Source organism: Mustela lutreola, chromosome 10 (assembly GCF_030435805.1).
Source record: "Mustela lutreola isolate mMusLut2 chromosome 10, mMusLut2.pri, whole genome shotgun sequence".
NCBI classification, from domain to species: Eukaryota; Metazoa; Chordata; class Mammalia; order Carnivora; family Mustelidae; genus Mustela; species Mustela lutreola.
In genome coordinates, this window is record NC_081299.1 from 7,691,572 (window position 1) to 7,713,625 (window position 22,054).

The 22,054-nt window shown below is 54.3% G+C and overlaps 1 protein-coding gene across 1 annotated transcript; it reads right to left on the minus strand.

Moving 5' to 3' along the window:
* Nucleotides 1–238: 238 nt before the first annotated feature.
* On the minus strand, nucleotides 239–8,256 carry C10H1orf127 (chromosome 10 C1orf127 homolog). Its single transcript, XM_059137401.1, is given in 8 exon segments — nucleotides 239–1,244; nucleotides 1,861–1,886; nucleotides 1,889–1,942; nucleotides 1,945–2,233; nucleotides 3,028–3,084; nucleotides 6,081–6,227; nucleotides 6,432–6,681; nucleotides 8,195–8,256. Coding segments are annotated over 8 exon segments (972 nt in total). The 3' UTR covers nucleotides 239–1,157.
* Between the last annotated feature and the right edge of the window lie 13,798 nt (nucleotides 8,257–22,054).

Genomic DNA, 22,054 nt, shown 5'->3' on the forward strand with positions numbered 1-22,054 from the left:
CATCCGAGCTTTTAAAAAATTAAATGGAGTCAGTAATTTGATTTCAGAGAGAAGCTGAAAACCTCGTAATGGCAAGAGCAGCTCAATTCCGTGGTGAAAAGGAAAAGCCTTAAATGGGGCTATTAAGCTTTTGCCTGGGATGGATCGGCCCGGAGAAGGAGGAAGGAGGGGGGCGGGCCAGCGGGGAGACGTCGTCCTGGAGGTAGAGACCGTTTATCAGCCAAGACAACCCTGATTATTTATTTATTTATCTGTTTCGCGTTCCGGGCGGTGCCCACGGCCTCCTCTCCTTGGCGGCGTTTCAAACCCCACTTCCAGCGCTGGGCCGGCCCGGAGGGGGCGGGCGGGGGGCGCCGCCCTTCCAGGGAAGTACCTGGTGCAGCTCCCACTCAGGCCACAGCTGGGCTTCGGGAGCACCGGTGTCCCCAGAGGTCAGCGGGGCTCACTGGAGCTGCCCGAGCCAGCGGGGGTACCGGCTGCCGCCATGGGAACCAGAGGCAGAGAGCAGGGAGTCATGAAAAAAAAGCAGTAATGCGCTCCGTTCTCCTCTCATGGGGTCCTCGCAAGACCTAGGGTCACGGCCCCGGAGGCCCAGGGGACAGCATCTCACGTAGGAGCCTGTCATCACGCAGCGCCCCCAGAGATGTCTGAGCTACGGCGGAGGGCCCTCTGTGCTCTCCTGGAACATGCAGACATCCCCCCTGCCTGGGCCTCGGAGCCCTGCGGTTTGGCTGCTCTGATTTGCCTGAACAGCAACCAGAGCAGCCCCGAGAATGGCTTACAGGTTCTGAGCACAGGCTAGGTGGAGGGCCCTGCACTCCGAGCTTCGTGTTTCCTCACTTACCCCTCAACAGCCCCGATTATTCTCACCCCCATTGGACTGATGAGGAAACCGAGGCACAGAGACGTTAGCGCCTTGCCCAAAGTCACACAGCCGAAGAGAGGAGAGACCACAGCAGCCTGATGACGCGGTGTGCACGCTTTCCCCCTCTCCGCCCCCGAGGCCTGCATCACCACGTTTCACAGGAAGCAGGCGAGTACAGGGACGCTGGAGGTCCCCGCCGGCAGGACACCGCAGGCCCAAATACTGTCCTCCTCTCTCCTTTGTGCTTAGCATCCCCTGGGGCACTCCTGGGACTCATCCCAGCAAGGGGACCTCAGAGAAGGCTCTCCATGTTCTTCTGAAGCTCCGAAGGCCTATGACTTTCAGGACTGGTTGCCTCTGTGGGTTGTGTCGGCTCCCGCTAGGGTGTCCCCCAGTGAGCAGAAAGGGTCTCCAGGCGTGGCCAGGCTGGACCAGGAAAAGTCCACAGAGGCCCACGGGCTCTGAGTTTGCTGGACGTGGGCGCGGCCCCGCACTCAGTCTGCTCCACTGGCCAGGGGCTGACTTGAAGCCTCGGGCTCTGTCTCACCCTCCCTCCAATGAAGCTGCACTGGGCTCCTTAGAGGTGCAGGCTGGTGAACTCCCCAAAAGACCTGTCAGGGGCTGCCTGCTGCCGGCAGCTGCTGGGTGCCCACCCCGTGCCTCCCCGAGGGTTTGGGTGGACCCTGGGCCTGGCTGCTCCCACCGCGCCTTAGACATCCTCACATGGAACAGTGACTGTAGCATCCATTCCCGACAGGAGGAGGAGTCCCGGCCCTGCTGTGTCCTGACTTGGTCCTGGGATGGCAGGTCTAGGTGCCCCTTAGTCTCCTTCCCGGTGGCCCTAAGGCCTCCATCATGGAGGGTATCCTCTGGGACTCTCTGGGGGAACAGCAGGAAGCTAGTGCCCGATCAGCCAGGCTGGTCATCGAGGGCCTTGTCAAAGGCCGGACCTCCTGGCTGGCCTGGCCGGGTCCCCCTCGCCTGGGCTAGTTTGCAGCCACATCCCCCCCAACAAGATCCCAAGCAGGAGGGGCCTTCCAGGTGGCTGGGCAGAGCTAGGCCTTATAGCTCCTAGACTGTCAGGGTGACAGATGGCCTTGAGACCAGGAATGCTTCAGACTGTTTGGATGCCCAGAGAGGCAGCTGAGGAGAGGAGACATCAGAGAACAAATGAATAGTCCAGGCAGCGGGAGCCAAGGAGGCTGGACAAAGGGACCAGGGCTGGCCTAGGCAGCTCACGTGGACTCTAAGGACAGTGCAGCTGAAGGCAGGCAGGTCCTGAGAACCCCATATTTTCTGGGGGAAGCCCAGGGCCCATGCTTCTTCCATAGGTCTGGCTATTTGCAGGAATGGTTCAAGCCCCTTCTTCTGCAGCAGAGAGAGAAAAAGCATTAGAAGTAAGAGGAGGTGAGCTTAGGCCAGGCCGAGGATTGCAGCCCAGAGACAGCCTTCAGGAGCTGCGCCCTCAGACTGGTGCCCCAGGCCTGCTCCCAGGCTCCAGCCACAAGGCCTTTGAAGCTCGGTTTTCCTTTCTCCGGGTGCACAGTGGCTCACCCTACCCACCACCTCCTTTTGCCTGGGTCTCAAGGTCCCAGGGGGGATGAGCCAGTTTTCAGAAGGCAGCTCTCGGAGACCCTGCTTTCTCAGGGGAATATTCTGAATTTTGTGGAGGAGACTTGGCCAGAGGTCAGAGTGGGGCTCCCTTGGGAATAATGGTGGTGAAGAAGAAGGGTCTCGTGCCTGGCTGGGTCCACCGACACCTCGCGGGAACGAGGCCCCTCAGAGGAAATCGCGGTGGGGAGGCCAGGTGATGGACTGGGCTTTGGAAGGCTCGAGAGCAAAGTTCTGACAAAGCCCTTCCCAGGGGTCACCAACGGCAGCCAATCCCGCAGATTGGAACTGGGGACAGACAGCAGACGGCATTCCTGCTGGAAGAGTCTCCTCTCTTGGGAATAGGGGAGAGGGAACAGTCCTCAGTATGGCAGTTCAGGCAGACAACTCCTCTCCAGAATTTTCCAGAAAGGAAGCAGGGATCGGCTCTCCTCCCCAAAGAGACTGATCTTCCTGGCACCCTGGTGAAAGGGCCACGCATGTCCCCCTTTTACAGATGGGAAAATAGAGGCTTTGGGAGCTCAAATTCAAGCACTGGGTTAGGAACCTACCTTCATTGGCTGAATTTCACAGACCCTGGACCTGGAGTCCTTGTTGAGAATACATGAATGTCAGAATCTATTTTCGAAATAGAATTGCAGAATTGTACATTTTCTGTACGGACCCACCTGCTCCCAACTCCTGCCCCTGCTTGTTGCCACCAGCTGGTTTCCTACTTTGTCATTCCCTACTTTGAGGCCACGTACATCGGGCCAGCCCCAAGAACCACACAAAACCAGACTCTGCCAGGACCCTAATGACCTGCTGGGCCAGAACATTCTTTGCTGTGGGCTCCTGTGCACCACGGGATGTCTAGCAGCGCCTGCGGCCTTTGCCCACCAGATGTTGGTGGCCTCAAGAATGTCTCCAGACATCGCTAAATGTCCCATGGGAGGCAGGCGCGTGTGCACGCACACACACAAAGACAGACACACATACACACACACCCCCGTTGAGAACTGCCAGGTTAAAGCTTGCCAATTCTGGTTCATAGGTCAAGTACAGCCTCAGACATGTTTGCTTTGGGTCTTTTTTTTTTTTTTTTAAATTTTATTTTTTTATTTGAGAGAGAGTGAGAGAGTGTGAGCAGGGGGAGAGGAAGAAGCAGGCTCCCTACTGAGCTGGGAGCCCCTAGGACCCCAGGATCATGATGTGAGCCAAAGGCAGATGCTTAACGGATTGAGCCCTCCAGGCACCCTGATATGCAGCGGGTCTTAAATATTTTTTAGATTAACCGATGAAATTTTGTAACCAGCTTCTCCTGGAAAACCAGAAGACTGGGCAGGGTCTGGTGGCCACCAGCCCACCAGCGTCTCCACCAGGCCCTGTCCTATCCCTGGCCATCAGCACCCTTTGGTGGGCGGCTGGTTCGCTTCCCATTCCTCATTTACACTCTCTGCCTGACCCCTAGAGGCATCTTTGTCAGAACCCCTGCTTGAAAATGTCAAATAGTTACAGTTTTAACCATCCGGCTGGGTTCTCTTCTCCAAGTGGGACAGACCCTAGTTTCCACTGTCCTTGACATCTACGAGCTTCAATAATTAGGATTTCTACTATAGGTTCTAACCACTTTGTGGGGGGGCCGGGGGGAGAGGGGGGCGGCGGGAGGGATGAAAAAGTCTCCGTAACCACAGAAGTCTCAAGCAATCCCGGTGCCTAAATATTCCAATGCCTTCGTCATATGTTTACACAGAGAATTGTCCTTTGTCTAAAACGTTTTTAAAAAATTCCTAGTGAAAATGTAGTCCAGGGCGCCTGGGTGGCTCAGTGGGTTAAGCCGCTGCCTTCGGCTCAGGTCATGGTCTCAGAGTCCTGGGATCGAGTCCCGCATCGGGCTCTCTGCTCAGCGGGGAGGCTGCTTCCTCCTCTCTCTCTGCCTGCCTCTCTGCCTGCTTGTAATCTCTATCTGTCAAATAAAATAAATAAAATCTTTAAAAAAAAAAAAAAAAGACACAGCCCTTGACCTTAAAGGGTTCCCATACAAGAGGGAGACGGGGCATGCATGGCCCCTGAGCAAAGGTGACACACTGATTCATGAAGCGTTCCATATTTTAAAAGAAGGAAGGAAGGGGGGGAGGGAGAGAGGGGGCGGGACAGGGGAGGTGCAGGGAAGGTGTGCTGAGAGCCCGGGAGAGGATAGATTCCTTCTGGCCGCTGATATTAAATTCATAAAATGAGGAAGAGAGCATTCTTTCCCCAGGTAAATCTTTCCAGAGAGACCAAAAATTCTTCCTAAATCGTTCTCATCACGGTTGCCTAACTATTTTTGTATTTTATTTACTATGTCCCAAGAGAGAACCTACCCTCGCTTCAAAGCCTGGGACCAAGGTCATCTGCCCCTTGGCATCTCCCCCAACCCCACCTGCCCTCCTTTATAACTCTCCGGACAGGACATTCTCTCTTCCCCTCCCAGACAGACGCCACAGGGCTGAAGCTGGTGGCCTCTGTTCCCTCCCCCAGCTTCATACGGGCCCTCCCACTGCCAATTGTCTCATGAATATTTGTCGGATAAAGATCTAGCCCTCCCTTTCCAAAGTCAATGTCAATGACGCAGGAAACTGTTAAAATAAAAACAGCCAGAATGTGTAAAAACTTTCAAGAAACATTTCCATTCTCTGCAGACTGTTAGAACTCATCCCCCACCCCGCTTTTTCCCTTTGTTTCTAATTCTGAATTTGGGGCTAGATGTGGTAGGCAGTCCCCCTTTTAATCTTTAAATATAGTTCTGAATATAATTACATTTTTATGCAGCACCGAAACATCATATCCTGGTAACGGGGCATTCTTGCGCTATTAACATCTGCGTTAAATCTCCTCCGCGTCTGTCTTCTATTGAGGACAGTTGTGAAGTCTTAGATGAAAGTGATCGACATCATTTGTGAATTATGTGTATTTCCTTACGCTGTATATCAATGGGTTTTGCTCCTGGTGGTTTTGCGAAAACCAGGTTGTCTGGTAGCCGGGCTTTCGCCGAAAACCCCTTTTAAGACATGGATCCCGGCGTCCTGGCACAGAGGACATACGTTTTGTCTAGAAGAGCATTCGTCCTGGATTAAGAAATAAGTCGCGTCCAGCAGTGGTCTTTGCCAGAGAGCTTGATCCCTCTTGTAAGTGACCTGAGGAACTGGAGCCCGCCCAGAGAGCCAGGTGGATCAAAATGCAAAGGGTTCATCTTGTGCAAGGAATTCTGTTAAGCTCCTACCCCCGCCATCTACGGAAGGTCCTCCCTACAGGTACGCATATCCCCGTTTTGCAGATGAAAACACTGAGGCTCAACAAGGTTCAGCAACTCGCAGAGGTCCTGCGGGCCACTAGGAAGGGGGTGGGGACTAAGTGGGGATGTGCCCAGTGTTTGACTCCAGAGCCAGTGGCCACATCACCATTGGGCCACCAGGCCACACGTGCTCCCGTGCCTGTTCTAGCCAGCGTGTCTGACACCGTTTAAGGTCGGGTGCGGAACCAGTCGGGCCCAGAAAGGGAAGCCTCGTCACAGGAGAAAGAACCACAGGGCCAGGGAAGGAGGATTCGTGTGGCGTGCGCTCCGGCACACCGTGATGGGGACTCAGTCACCCCCATGTTGGAAGAAGCTCTCCAGCATCCAGTGGATGGGGGCAGCTGTCTCGGCAAATACCAGGCTACCTAGAGGAAGCCTGCTTTCTTGAGGCTTCTTGGGCCTCCTGGCCTCGTGGTGGGGCCACAGAGTCAGCTGCAAATGTCAGCGTAGGTCCTGTGCCCCATGGTTACCGTCCCAGGGGGCCACACTGGCAAGAGCACCAGGTCCCGGGGTATCAGCGGTGAAGGTCCAGCTTCCCCCGGTCCCACAGTTCTGCCTTCCATGTCTCTGATTCTACTTGGTGTCAGTGGCCTGAGGAAGAAGGGGGCTCCAGGAGGGTCAGGACAGCCGAAGCCACCATCAAGTCACTGAGCTGGACCCAGAGCACCTTAGCCACCAAAGTGGCTGAATACCCCCGAGTCGCTGTTTTGGGAAGGTGCAAGACAGTGGACTTGGGAATTTTAGGCTCAGGCTTTCCCCCCAAGTGGGAGACTTATTTTTGACGAGATCTGGTCTCTGCTTTGGGATGGGAAGCAAGACCTCTGACTCTGGCTGACATGACCCTGGGATGGGGAAGGATACGTGACACAGAAAAACACACACTTTGAGGCGCCTGGGTGGCTCAGCATGTTAAGCATCGGACTCTTGATCTCGGCTCAGGACTTGATCTCAGGGTCGTGAGTTCAATTCCGGCATTGGGTTCCACACTGGGTGTGGGGCCTACTTGAAAAAAAAAGAAAAGAAAAAAAGTAAAAAAGAAAAACAGACACTTTGCAGGTATGGGGACAAAAGGGTAGAGCCAGGACCTCAGCCAGAGGCCATGGCCACGGCCAGCACAGCACACTTCCTGATCGGTGACATGAGATTTCTTGATGCTTGGTGTCGCTGCCTGGCGGAAGAAAAAGGCCATCCCCAAACATCCAGGGGACCCTGCCATCTGTGAAGGCCCATCAGGAAGCAGATGCCAGGAGCCGGACCGCCCCCCAGAAGCTGCAGAAATACCTCTACCGAGACGGTCTTTAGCTTTGAGTGACCCAGCCTGGGGCCCGGTCCTCACCAAAGCTGCTCTTAAGAAACAAAGCTCGTATCAATTGTTTACACTTTAGCAAGAATTTCCTGTGTCAGCCTTCTCGTGGGGGCGTTTTAAGCCAGCTCTGCAGTGGCTTAAATGCAAGCACCTGCTTCCCATAAGCGGTTTCAGGCATCATGAGCCAGGAAAGAGATGTTTGGGGGCTTGGCGGGGCCATCCCTAGTGCCTTAGAATCACCAGAGCCCCTTCGTGAAACTTGGTCCAGGATAAAATTCTATCACACGCGAAGCCTTGGCCCTCTCTGACCCAGCCACTCGGAAGGAAGCCTCCGGTCCACTCAGCTTTGCACACACAGTTCCTTAGAATCTAAACTTCCCAGAGGTAGGAAGTACTTTTCCAGATTCTAGACCTTTCCGTATTTTACCCTGGGCTCAACAAAGTAGCTGTTACCTACAGGGTCTGGATTGGGGCCCCAAACTAGTGGATCACGGAGCCCCAGAGGGCCTGCCGGAGGCTGCACACCCTCTCCCATCTTTTTTCTCAGACCCTCCCGGAGCCATCTCGGGACCTCCCCAGAGTATAAAGACTCCGGGTTTGGAAGTCTCTAGTAGATGATTCCGCTTTGCGTCCATAGGCCACACCTAACCCAGACCCCATGCACACTCACACCCTCCAGGACAGCCGGGGTGTCTCTGTCCCAAGCAATTCAGGGATGCGTGGTCAAGGTTGGGACTTTGGAGAGGCGAGGTGGGGTAGGGCCTTGGGGGGACGGTGCCCAGAAGAGGGAGGAACCGAGAAGGGATGGCGGGGAGAGAGAGAGATGAAGCCGGAAAAGGTGGACTTAGGGGCCCAACCCGGCTGGACCGCTCCTTCCAGAAACACTCCCTCCACACGGGCCCCCACTCACTTCCAGACCAGCCTCTGGCCTAAACCCCCAGGTGTCACAGAGCCAGGGACAGGGGCTGCCACTCCAATGCCATCAGGAAATATTATTTAGCCCAGATATTTTTAGCAGGAGTCGAGCTCCGAGCAAATGTCATGTGAGCCGTCTTCTCTTACACGGCAACTTTGGGCTATTTAAAGAGATGGTAATTACGCTCCTGCCACCATGATCAGGGCGGGCTGCATCCGTGATTGCAGGAGCCCCTCATCTGCCATGCGGAGCACTTCACGCTAATGGAGCCCAATTTTCGAAGCCGCCTGCCTAAATCTGCCCGGCGTCCCAGCTGGACATTTCAATTGGCCCTGGGACGGGGGACGGGGGGGTTGGGCAGCCGACTGTTCTTTGGGGCCTCGTAGCTGCCCCCAACAGCGGCTCCAACAGTGGGCTCAGCCACAAGACCTCCCCCGCCCCCGACCACCAGGCTGGGCAGGACTGCTGCCCCCCACTGGCCTTCCGCCTCTGAAGCAGATTTTGGCTCGTAATGGGGGACATACTGATGCTCCCCCAGAAGCCCAACAGGCCGGCATCTTTCAGAGGACCTTCAGCTCCCCCTGAAGCCTACAGTGGCCTTGGGGTCTGAAGAAACAGGACCTACTCATCAAGGGTCTGACCAAGGAGATGTGGACACTAGGAGGTCAAGGACAAGGTCCACTGAGGGGACACTCGGGAGGGTGACGGGGCCAAGGAGGGGACAGGCAGGAACAAGAGACTGGGCAGCAGGCGACTCGGGGAGGAAGGCAACTGGACCTTTTCGGGGAGCGGATGCCTCATGGGAGGGCTTGGCACACAGTAGGGCCCTCACTGGGCGGCACATGGGTGAGAGAGTGAGTGTGTGGTCACCCCAGCCGGCCATGCCCACCAGGAAGCCCGGATTCCGTCTGGCCAGGCACACCTGGGGTCCCGTTCTCGGCTCCCTCGGCAACGCTTTAGTGGACATCGGCCATGGGAGACTTGAATCTAGGTGGGTGTCTGGACGGAGGGAGTGGGGCAGGAGGGAGTCCCCAGACCCTATCCTAGAAGGACTGGCAGGAGGTATTCAGGAGATTTGAGGAAGGGAAAGCTAGCTAACTTCAAATATTCGAAGGGGCCCGGCTCCTTCCAGAGGCTGCTGAGAACAGACCCGGGACCAGCCTCAGGGCAGTGGGGACAGACAGCTCAGTCCAAGAAACTAGTAGTCTTGCAGTGGGATGGCCCTCCCTGGCCCTGGAAGCTTTTCGGAGAATCATAGCACTGGAGGGACCTCAAAGGGATCTCCTTCCCGGCCTCTGGCCAAAGCCGGGAACCCCTCCCCACCAGCTTTCCGGGGATGGCCTCAGGCCTCTGCCTGGAGGGCACCAGGGGAAGCTTCCAGCTTCGGCTGCCAAGACACAAGCCCAGAAGAGTTGGCACCATCCGCCCGCCAGCCCCTCTCCAAAGGAGAACAGAAGTCAGAACCTTCTGCCTCGGGGTGTCCCTGAGCACCGGGCCAGCAGAACCTTCCAGAAAGTTGCTCCTGCCCCACGTACCTGGCCAGTGGCGCTTCCCAGGGGTAGTGTCAGGGAGACTGCAGAACAAAGAGGAAGCAAGAAACTCCTGGCAAGCGGTGAGCAAAGGTGAGTGAGTAAACATTTCTGCCGGAGCGCATAAGCGCTGGCAATTACCCCAGCAGGAGGCCGGCGAGAGAGCTGTGCCGGCTGGGTTGTTTGCTCATTAAGACAAGAAAATCATTTATGTTCTGGGACTCAAGTGTCAACAGACCCAGAGAAATGTCGTTGCCTCAGCTGCCGCCCTGGGGCCGGCCAAGGGGGCAGCTGGGGTCCCGGGCACAGCTGGCGGGCCAAGAGCGGGTGTGCGAGGCACAGACGCGCTCGGGGACCCACTTTCCATCAGGGTTGTCTCCCAGGCCCTCCTGCCTTGCTTTCCCCCCTCGCCCTTTCTCCTTCCTTCTCAGATCCAGCAATCAAGGGTGGCAAGAGGGCGGCCGTGGGCCACGCAAGCACACCCGTGGCACCGTACGTAGGGGGACCCCCCCATCCCAGGTTCCCCTGCTGTGGGACGTTCAAGTTCCCACACGAGGGTAGTCCCAGGTCGACCACGATGGCTGGTCCCCATGCAGCCCACGAGCCCCGCCACCACCCCCTGGGGGGCACCGTTCTCACCATCTCACAGGTGGTGATGAAGGTGACAGCGTGGGCAGGGAAGGAAGGTCCTGGAGCTCCTGCCGCAGTCACGTCCTCACCCGCCACCCATTGGTCTCCCACTTCTAACTCCTTTCTCTGTCCTCCTTGTATGTGCTTCAGACCTGGGCAGGGAGGGAGTCACAGACTCTGGGAGATCCCCTGCCCGACCCCTGAGCTGGAACAAGACAGGGAGGTGAGGCTCCGGGGACTGAGTCACCTCAGTGACACCCTCCCCAGACCACCCCCTACTCCTCCAGACAAGGGACAGACAGGGGCCCCCAGCGGCAGAAGGAAGAAAGCAGGCAGAAGGAGACCTAGCCAGCTCAGCCTACTGGGGGCCCCAGCCCTGCTACCCCCTTGACCCTAGGGCCCCGCGGGAGGCAGGCTCAGGGCGCCCCGGCGAGCCCCTTCCGTTTCCCTGTATTTGCAGATGCCACCTCCACTTGGGCAGCAGAGAGGCTGGAATGGGGAACATGCCCGAGGGGTGGTGAGAGGGTGAGACCATTCGCCATTTCTGCTGGCCCCCACCAGAGCCGTCCTGCTGTTCCCACACTCCTGGAATAAGGCAGGGAAGCCCCCGGAGGCTGGGCTTTAAGGAGGGAACCGATTCTGCTTCAACAAGGAGGGGAAGTAGCGATCAGCACCGTGCCCTTTAAGGCCCCACGCAGAGGCTATATTTAGGGCCGAGGACATTCCGCAGGACCTCGGGCAGCCTTCACTGGGAGCAATCGCTAATCACTGCATTGAGTTTACGGGAGCCCCTGGGCACACTTAACCCAGGGCAATGAATAGTTATTGCCGGCCTCCCGCTCGGGGCCTGTGGGCACACTTAAGCAAGAGCGCAGATCGCTGCTAGCGGGCACGGCCCGGGTACACCCTTGGGCACCCTGCGCCTTCAGCGGGGAGAGGCATAGTATTAAATATCTCTGTGCCCTGCGCCCACAGCTGCATTTAGCCAAGGGCAAGGCCGGTGAAACGGCTTTAATTAAAACTTAATGCAAGTTCAAGGTGCAGGCACAGAAGCAGCGGCTGCAGAAGTCACCAGGAATGAATCAGTCAATTCGACGAGGTCTCAGGTGGGGGAGAGGGGTGGTGGGGAGGGGAGGCCAGGGCAGCGGAGACCTGTCTTATGCCTGCTGCCCGCCACTCTGTGTCCGTGTTCTGGGATGCGGGGTCTCCGTGCACTCCCTCACTTCACTGGGTGAAGGACGCCGAGCATCCCAGCCTCTAAGGCAGGTCGTGGGAAACAAAGCAGGTGCCCTGGCCAGGAGCAGGTCCTGCTTTTCTTGTTGCGTGACACTGGCCACACCGTCCCCCTGGCGGTAACTCCCAGAATTACAGGCCCAGCGCAGTGGGAGAAGTGACCAGCCAGAAGCGTGGAAGGTCATTGCCTGGGGCCAATGCTTGAGGCTCAGGGGTAGAGCACAGCGATTCCTAGGAGGACAGTGAGCAGGGAAAGCTGTGCCCATTCGGCCCCTGTTCCTTAACATTGGGAAGCAGAAGAATATCCAAACTGTCTGTCCATCCACCCGGGGTTCCAAGCTCAAGGAGCTCAAGTCTCCCATCCTGGGGACGCTCCCAGGAGTGGGGTTCCTCCTGCCACAGCGCTCTTGTTAAAATTTAGAGCCCGATGCGGGACCCGATCCCAGGACCCTGAGATCATGACCTAAGCCGAAGGCAGCGGCTTAACCCACTGAGCCACCCAGGCGCCCCTAAAATCAACTTTTTAAAATAAGAGGATTTCCCATACAATTACAGATGTTCAGTTTCTCGTGAAAAGGTAGACCGTCTGGCCGGACAGGGCTGGGGTGGCGCGGAGTTGCGGGGGAGGATGTTGCCTGGTTCCTGGCCCAGGTCACTGTGCGCTTCCACATCTCTTGGCTCCGTTCTCTAGAATCTGTAGAACTGGGACAAGTGCCTAGGGTCGCTCTGAAGATGAAATGAGTCAATATCTGCAAAGCGGTTAGAACAGGACCCGGCATAGCACGGGTGCCGCGAAAGTATTCGCTAAATAAAGACAGGAGTAAAATTCTTGACTGTCTCCTCAGTCTGGCATTTCTGGGGCGGGTTTGGCCCCGGCGGCATTGGCATCTGTTGCCACCGGCCATCCACATCCTGCCGGGCTCGCAGAGGCTCCCACGGGACTCGAGAGGAACCCGAGGGCAAGGAGCCCACAAGGCAGTGAACCTCCACGTCCCGGTCTCTGACATGGAGACAGTGCACCCGAATGCACCTGCCGTCCTTTTATGGCTCGAAGTCTACAATTCCTTGACATTCCCCGGCTCAAGAAGAAGCATCCAAACTCGCCATTTTTTGTTCAGTCTAGGGAGGGGAACACAAGGACATCGTGTTGCAGCAACAGTGGGCACCCCAGCACTCCCGCTGTCCCCCGTGTCATTCACAGGCCCACTCTCCTCCCCTGTCCCCCCTCCAAGTCGCTCCGACAAACCAGGTGGGCACCAGTCAGTCCCCACAAATATCTGTGGGGGAGCAAGGCCATGCGGCACCCAGCGGCCACCTCTCTGACTGGCCATGTCTCAAGGCCCAGGAGCCTCAGCCTTTGGAGAGAAGCCCAGTCTGGGATGTCCCCCCCCCCCCCCCCGCAACATCGCATGTCCCTCTGGGCCCTCTGAGCCTCTTACCTGAACAGACGTGGGCCCAGCAGACCCTGGCCTGGCCCAGTCTGGACATTATCCCTGGACCCTTCATTGTGCAGCACACACGCTGCTCGAACCTTTCCACCCCTGTCTGAAATATTCTCATTTCCAACCTGTAATTTGCTTTCTGGAAGCAGGGCAAAATTCATGTGCGCGACTGGAAGAGAAAAACGCAGTTAATAAGCCGCAATTAGAGGTCGGTGGCTATTCCCAGCAAGTATGGTTAACATCAACGGACCGGAAGCTGGGCGGGCCTCTTGCAGGAGGACTGGGCAGTGAGACCAGGGCTGTGGGGCGGGGGAGCCTGGGGCTGGTATCTGGGTTCCTACAGAGCCACCCCTACCAGGACGGCCTCAGGGCTGGGGACTTTTGAAGATTTCAGGAAGGTCAGATCGGGGCACAGAGAACAAGAGATTATGCTTGAACATCCCTTGACAGGTGACAAATGTTGGTTCAGCCCTTGTCTTCTTCGACCGCTCCGAATGACTCCCAAAGTAGGCTGTCCTATACCCATTTCATAGATGAGGCAGGGGAGGCTCAGAGTAGGTCAGGGACTAAGCCAACATGGTAACAACGTGCGGTGGGAAGTTAGGGGGATGTCAAAGGTGACCAAAGAAAGGAAGAGAAAGAGAAGGCTTAGGTTACTGCCTGTGATTTCTGGGTACCTCCCCATCCCCGACCCGGTGACCGTGGCCCCCTTGCGGGAAACTCTGGGCTTGGTCAGGGAAGGGAGGACAAAAAAAGGAAGGAGAGGGAAAATGGTTATGAGGAGAGGAAAAATGAGGGGCCTGGGGGCAGGTCGCCCCTTCTCAGGGGCCAGGCCGAAGGATTAAAGCAGTTGGAGCACCTGGGAGCTACGACCCACCCCAACCCACCCCCCAAGGCCTTCAACAGCTGCACATCAGGGCGACTCCTCGTCCTCCAGCCCTGGAAGATGAGTTGGCAACCCAGCTAACTGGCATCAGCCCAGCCCTCAGACCCTAGCCCCCAAAACTCACCTCTCTGCACCTTCCCTGGGCCGGGTCAAGGCCGTGTAGCTCTTGAAGCTTGTGCAATTGGGGGGAATTTCCTTTAGGAGAAAGAATACAAACATGTCTTCTGCCAAGGTGACAGAGTCATGTGGTCTTGTGAGCACAGAAGGGACCAGAGCTAGTGAGGCACCCTGGGGCTTACGCTCCCTCAGCTCTATCAGTCAGCCTCTGCGAATCTGGCGGTGCCCTTTATTCACGTTATTAAGCACTTATCAAGCACCTACTGGATACCAAACCCAAAGGCAAACACTGTGGGTAGGTCCCACCGTCCCCCACCCCACCAAAGACACTCCAGGTCCAGCCAGAGACAACTGTGTGAGCAGCTACATTATTCATCCGGGTGACAGGTGCACCGAGAAAAGCAAGTTCAACGCACAGAGGTGGTCAACTATCAGGAAGACTGCCTGAAGGAGGCAGCCTCTGAGCTGGGTTAACACACCCAGCAGTCCTAGCGACCCCCAGAGGCTACTTCTCTACAAGGTCAGAAACCTCAGACCTTGCAGGAGGGCTGGGCAGTGAGACCAGGGCTGTGGGGCGGGGGAGCCTGGGGCTGGTACCAGATATAAACCTAGAAGCTCCCTATCTGGAGTGAAGAAAATTAGTAGTCATAGGACAAGGCTGAAAAGGTGAACACCAGCAGGAAATCCTATCCAGTCTACCTCCAAAATATAGCTAGAATCCCACCCCTTCTCCCTGCTCTGGTCCCTGGCCTGCATTTCTGCCCCTGCCTTCCTTTACTTGTCGAGCCCCTGATTGTCTGTACCTCACACAGCAGCCATCCAGATCCTGGTCCACACTAGGTCAGATCATATCATGGCCTCTGCTCAAACCTCCCCATTTCTCACTCTGAGGAAAAGCTGAAGCCCCAGAAGGCCCACATGATTTGCCCCTCGCTTCCCTGAACTCCATTTCCACTTCCCTACCTCCCTCCTGCTCCCCACTGGCCTCCCTGCTCTTTCTCAAGCATGCCAGGCACACGCCTGCCTCAGGGCCTTTGCACTGACCAAATCTTCTGCCTGGAGCTGCCTTCTCTTAGGTACCCACATGGCTCACTGCCCCACTTCCCTCAAGTCTCTGTGCAAAGGTCACCTTCTCAACGAGGTCTCCCCTCTTCTTGCCTTTAGTCTATAATCACTTTCCTTTTTCTGGAACCCTGATGAGCTTAATTGACTTATCTATTATGCTTGGTGCTTGTCTCCCCACACCCAAATGTGGCTCCATGGACCGGGAGTGTTGGTTTGGTTCATCACTCTATCCCTAGCATCGAGAGCAGCGTTTGGCATGTAGAGGGCTCACAATAAATATTTGTTGAATGAGGGAAGTAGAAAGAGGGAGAGCTCTGGGCAGAGAGATCTTTATCATCTCCTTTGGACTTTCTCTAGTTTCTGTAATTACCTTGTATTGCTTTTGTCATGATTTTGTTTTTAAGTCGCTTTTTAAAAGCTCACCGTTTCACTCTCAAATCCTTGACTCCGTGGTGGGAGATGAATACGCTATTTCAGAAAACGGCCCCAGAAGACTTTGTAGGGGGGTTTCTTTGGTGACATGCGCTCCTTTTAAAAGCACGCAGCTTCCACCTCTACGTTTAGCAAGAGATCAAGGCCGTGCCTCTGGCAGAGGTAGGCTCTGGGAGGAGGAAGATCACTGGGGAAATAAAGTGTCTAAGCCTGGATGTGCAAATTGACCTGGATCGTTTTAGTTTTGCATTCACGTTTGCACTTTGTAAATATTTGCCTGGCGTCCCGCTGTTCACACCTGCTTGCTGTCCCCTCAAGTTTACGGAAGGCACCAGGCACTGTCATGTCTCCGTCTCCACCTGGCCCTGGCTGGCGCTGCCTTCGGAAGAAAACTCTTCGGCGAAAGCCACAGGTGTCTCTGACAGCGCCTAAAACTAATGGCCTGTGGCTGGCCGCTGTGACTAATTCTCTGATTATTGACTTTATGATTTTACGCTTAAAACTTCTTTATAATAACATACAGAAATGTTTAATGGGCTCTATCCAGAGCCATAAAAATTACTTATTGAACAAGCGTTTTAAAACTATTAATCTATTGTTTTCCATTAATAATGGCTCTCCAAAGAACAGGCGACAGCTTAATGTATCCACAGCATTTCTCCCCGAAAAGGGGCCTTTTAATAGAGAATTGTCACTCCCGAGGCTTCATGGGTTGGCTGGCTATCGGGCAGCTGATGCTCCCAGGACAGATTTAGGCTCCACCGGTCCCCGAAAGTGCTTTAAGGATGTCCTTAGTAATCCGCAAGGGGGCCCTGAGAGATTTTCCTAGCGTCTGAGAGAGATGGAAAGGCCTTCTCCCTCATCTCTCTTTCTGTGCAAAAGAGGAATTTCTAGGGCCTGTTCTGCAGTGCCCACACTGGAGGACACAGAAGGAAGGGGGCAATTTGCACAACTCTCTACTCTTGTACCATCCAGAAGATTCCAGAATGACCTGCGGTACCCACCCCCTTTCCTACTTCGGATGGCAAATCCACACCTGAAAGGCCCATTTTCTGCCGCGTCAGGGAAGCAGTCCCCTCACCAAGCCCGGGATGGCTTCCCGCCTCAGGTGTGTCAAAGGCAGCCCTATAGCCCCACATCATTTACTTTTCCGGGTGATTTAGGTTTTGAAGGATGGGCGTTTCTTCTAGGGTTTCAGGATGCTCGTTCATTCACCAAATGTTTATTGAGTGTCTACTAAGTACCAGATAGAGTTCTTGGCTCTGGAGATACAGCAGTAAACCAGGAACATGTGGGGCTTGCCCTCATGGCGCTCTCCTCTGTGGGGGGAGCACAGACGACAAAGGATCTAGAAGGTCATTGTAAGGAGCGGTGAGTGCTAAGAAGCCAGTGGGCTGAGGTTGTGACTGGGTGGGCGGGGACTGCGTTAGATGGAGAGTCAAGAGGCTTCTTGGGAAGATGGCCTTTGAGCAGAGATGTGAGAGACAGAAACACACCAGCAGTGAGAAATGGGGGAGGAGCATTGCAGGCAGGGGAAAGGCAGTACAAAGGCCCTGGGGTGAGGTATACAGACAGGCATCTCTCCCCGAGTGAAGGCCTGCCAAGCCAACAGCTGTTCCCTACCTGGCAAGGGCAGAATTCTGCTCAGCCATGTCCTCAAACTCTCCACATGGCTCCAGGGAAATCCACAGGGAAAAAGCACTTGACCTTATCTGTGGAATGAGAAGACACGTCTGAGAATGAAGGAAGAATTTCTCCTCCCGGCCTTACTTTAATGGAATGGATAGGAAGGGACACGTAGGAGTCATATTCTCAACCCTGAAGGGACACGTTACTCCATGCAGAGGTCACAGTTCATAGATTATTAGAGGACAATTGTCTTAGGGTGGGACTTCTCAAACCTCAGTGTGCCTACAAATCACCTGGGGGTCTTTTTAAAGATTATTTATTTATTTGACAGATAGAGATCACAAGTAGGCAGAGAGGCAGGCAGAGAGAGAGGAGGAGGAAGCAGGCTCTCTGCTCTGCAGAGCAGAGAGCCCGATGCGGGACTCGATCCCAGGACCCTGAGATCATGACCTGAGCCGCAGGCAGAGGCTTTAACCCACTGAGCCACCCAGGCGCCCGCCTGGGGGTCTTTTTAAAAGAGAGATTCCGATTCAGTAGAATCAAGGTAGGGCTTGAGATTCAGCGACTCGAACAAGCTCCCAAGAGATGATGATGCTCCCAGGTGATGGGGCTCTGGGCCCACACTTAACATAGGGATGTCCTGAAGGTCATTAAATCCAACCATTAGGTTTTACAGGGGGAGACAAGGAGAGACGTGACTTAATGGTGAGACTGGAACACTGAGGCCAGAGCACCTGGGTGTGAATACCTCTGTTCTGTGTGTATATGCGTATGTGTGTACTGGTGGCTCAGTTACGGTTTCTTCCTGTGATTTGGTTGTATGATGACAATGGTGGTGATGATGGTGGTGATGGCAAAGATGGTGATGATGATGGTGGAGGTGATGGTGGCAATGACAGCGATGACTGGGGCGCCTGTGTGGCTCGGTTGAGTGTCAGACTTTTGATTTTTGGCTCGGGTCATGATCCCAGAGTCATCAGATCAAGCCCCACGTTGGGCTCTGTGCCCAGTGTGGAGTCTGCTTGAGATTCTCTCTCCCTCCCCCTTTGCCTTACTCCCCCCCCCCCAAAAAAAGATGGTGATGATGATGGTGATGGTGATGGTGGTGATCGTGGTGGTAGTGATGGTGGTGGTGACAATAATGATGATAGTGGTGATGATGGTGGCAATAGTGGTAATAGTGGTGGTGATGATGATGATACAGATGATGAGAGTGATGATGATAGTGATAATGGTGGAGGTGATGGTCGTGGTGACAATGATGGTGGGGGTGATAGTGGTGATGGTGGTGATGGTGATGATACGGATGATGGTGGTGATGGTGACGATATGGAAGACGGTGGTGATGGTGATAGTGACGATGATGGTGGGGTGGTGGTGGTGACAACAGTGACGATGGTGTTGATGATGGTGGGAATGATGGTGATGATGGTGGCAGTGATGGTGGTGATGATGGTGATGATGGTGATGACTGGACTTCGTAAAGTGGATGTGAGAGTTGAGTGAGTATATACTATGGTCTTTACAGGGTGGTTATCCCAGAAAGTGGTACCTAAAGCTGACAGCTCTTATGTTGGCAGTTACTGTCACCCAGAGAAAAAAGGACTTCTCTATGGTCACAGAGCAGTAGGACCAGATGCCCAAGCATCCCCACTGTCATTTTCCGACTCATCACATAGTCAAACAAATTAGAGTGTCAGAAATCAAATAAATGTTAGAACACACACGACCCTGAATCCACATTGTACCCATCGTAATGTTCCTCTGCTGGGATGGGAGGCCAATCTGCCCTCTGGCAGGCCACAGGATCATCACTGTAGACACAGCCTCCCATTGTCTGGGAGAGTTGGTGGCGGGGAAGGGGATTCTGAGCGGAATCTGCACAGCACAGATGTAGGATAGCCCTAGTGCAGTTTAAAAGATATGAGTAGGCCTGAGTAGGAATGTGCTTATTGGTCACTTGACTCATAGAAGTTGGGTGGGAGCAGGCCAGGGCATCCTGGAGCTTCACAGTGTAGCTGAGGACTCCAGGTAGCAGGCACAGCCCATGCACAGGCTAGAGGAAAGAAGCAGTACATGGTGTCCTGGTGGAACTCCCACTCCAACCTCTGCTCACCCCATCCCAATCCAGCCTCCAGATGGCATCCAAGAAGAATCTTGAAAATGTGAGATCATGCCAGTCCCTTCTGAGGATGCTTCAACAGGTCCCCCAGTGCCCTTGGAAAAATCCGAACACTTGCATGACCCTCATGGCCCTGCCCACCTCTCTGAACCTTCCATCACCACATTCTGGCCAAGCTGGTCTTTTCTCTACCTCAGGGCCTCCACACATGCTGTTCCCCCTGCCTAAACACTGTTCCTCATTCTTCACATGGCTGGTTCTTCTTCATGCAGTAGATCTCAGCTTCAGGGTCGTCCCCATGGAGTACCCTCCCTGACTACCTCCATCTATTCTCTACCCTGGCCTTGTGTTTATTTCCTTCCTGGCTCACATCACTGTTGGGAGCTCTGTTATCCGGTGGCTTACAAAGATTTCTGTATATTTCTCCCACTTGAGGTCAGAGAAGTGCAAAGACGTTTGTCTCCCACTCAAGTGAGGATGAGCTCTAGGAGGGCAGGAACCATATCTATCTGTCCATACTCCGCTCCAAGCCTCTTCCATTGACCTGTGCCTGGGACACAGTAGCTGCTCAGTAAATATTGGACCAGGAAATGGCTATGCCTGGATCCTAGCATGCCCAAGAAAAGAGGAATGCTGGAAGGAATTTTGGGGGGATTTCTTCTATTTCCCTTCTTCCCAAAACACATAACCAATGAACTCCATGGAAAGGCACAGCTATGTCTCACTCACTCACCATCGCACCCCCAATGCCTTGCCCTGGGCCTGGCGGCCATGGATTCCTGATAAAGACGTGTTAAATATGTGTTTTCACCCCAAGTGTGCTGCAGTTTCCTGTAACCAGACCGAAGCAACAATATCAAGTGTGATAGCTTGGCCACAGTAAGTAGAATCTTGTTGGCTGTGACAGATTCCCAAACAGGTCCCTACCCATGCCTCCTTAATGGTACAGAGCTGATAGAGACCTTAAACTCAGTGTATTCTAGACTTCTCTGACAACTGGAGAGATGGGCAGTTGGGAAAAAATCTCATCTCCTGGGTTAATATCTCTCTCAACAGAGACATTAAAGCTGCCAGGAAGAATATGAGATGCACGGGCTCCTAGAGCTGGGATGTCAGGACTCAGACTCTAGATCTAGCTACATGGTCCAGGCAAATCCTTTAGCATCTCCCAGACTCTACTTCCTCTTCTGCAAAATGGAGGCATGTCCAGTAAAGAACTAACCTTGCCTATGGAAAGGGTTGGCCCTTGACCCCCTAGATCCCAGAAGGCACATTCTAGGCCCTTGGAAAATATTTCTCCTGATAAGTATCTTTGTTTCCCTGGAGGCCTTGGGCCACACCAGATGGCCTAACGGCGTGACTTATGTCATGTCATCTCAACCTTTGGAGGGCTAGAGATGAAGACCAGCCAGGAAGATGGTCAGCCACAGCCACGTGACTGACCTCTAGTCAAAACTCTGGACACCGAGTAAGCCTCTCTGGTTGGCGATTCTCTGCATCTATGTCACACATTGTTGCTAGAAATTAGCACTGCTTGCTCACTTCCCCGGGAGAAGGACAAGCAGAAGCTGGGACCCGCATGTCTCCCAGATTCAGCCCTGTGCCCCTCTTTCTTTGGCTGATCTTAATCCGTATCCTTTGGCTGTAATGAGCCTTAACAGGGAGTATGGTGACTTTTCTGGTTTCTCCAAATCCTTTGTGAATGGCAGAAACTAAGCGAGGTCTCAAGGACCCCTGAATTTTGAAGTTGATGTCAAAAGCAAGGGTGGTCCTGGGGACTCTGGAACCTTTCAGGACAACACCAGCACCTCCCCCGCTGGGTAGCAAGGAAATGAAATGAGACCGTGCACGTGAAACCCTTAGCTCGGGGCCTGGCCTGGAATGTGTGTCCAACAGGTACGTGTTCCTCCTCCTAGAATCTTCTAGGTGGTCTGGTGGCCACGTGCAGAGACTCTGAAGATCTGCCTGGGCCAAGGTCCTGGCTCTCCCTCTCACTGCCGTGGGATCCGGGACTCATCCCTCGCTCCTCTGGACCTCAGTTCCCTCCCCTAAGAGTCATGCTGTCCTAAGAATGAGCTTGGGGACACAAAATTCTAGAAGCAGACCTGGAGCATCCCATGTTCCCTGTGCGGGATTTTATTATACCAGCACTGCTAAACTCTGCGTCAGGATCCGGTCTCCAACCCTCTTTCCGGCAGTTGACCCACAGCACTTGACCTCAGGGAACCCCGGTTCCTTGTCGGGAGGAGGAGACTGAAATCCGCGCTTCTGCTGAGGGCTTTCCCACTCACTGGCAAAGTTACCCAGTCTCACCAGGTTACTCAGCAAAATGCTCTGTGGGAAAATGTCCAAAGCCCGACGCAAGCTCTAAACACATGATTTATTTACCCGTCAGAGACGTCAAGTGCAGGGCTTGGCCTGGCCTTGTTTGGCCCAAAAGGGAAGATCTGTGGGAACAACATGGGTTGAACACAAACAAGACAGACCGCCGGCCCTACAGGAGAGAAGGGGCCGGGGGAAGGGAGTGAGCGGTGGTCTCGGCCGCTGCGCACCCTCCTACCGTCATTCAGTCCTTGAGGTTTATTTGGAACACCCACCCCGGGCAGTGACCAAGGCGGGGTCACCTCCCCTAGAAAAAGGAGTCAAGAAATAAACGAACAAAATCATCTCAGATGATGGTCCAGGTCTGAAGGAAGTAAAACAGCAACGAGACGTGAAGGGTTTGGGCTGTGCAAGGTCAGGGTTAAAAGATAATTTTCAAAAAAGGGAACATCGTGACTCTCATGCAGATCAAAAAAAAAAAAAAGAACCCATGTTAAAGACTTTATTTAACACATTATTAATGAGGGAACCAGGCAGATGTTACAACCAGTTCAAAGGAGAAATCAAAGAACAGATACATTTCTAGATGAGGAATGTTAAAATGAATTTGCAAATAGATTCAAAACTGGCTTCTTC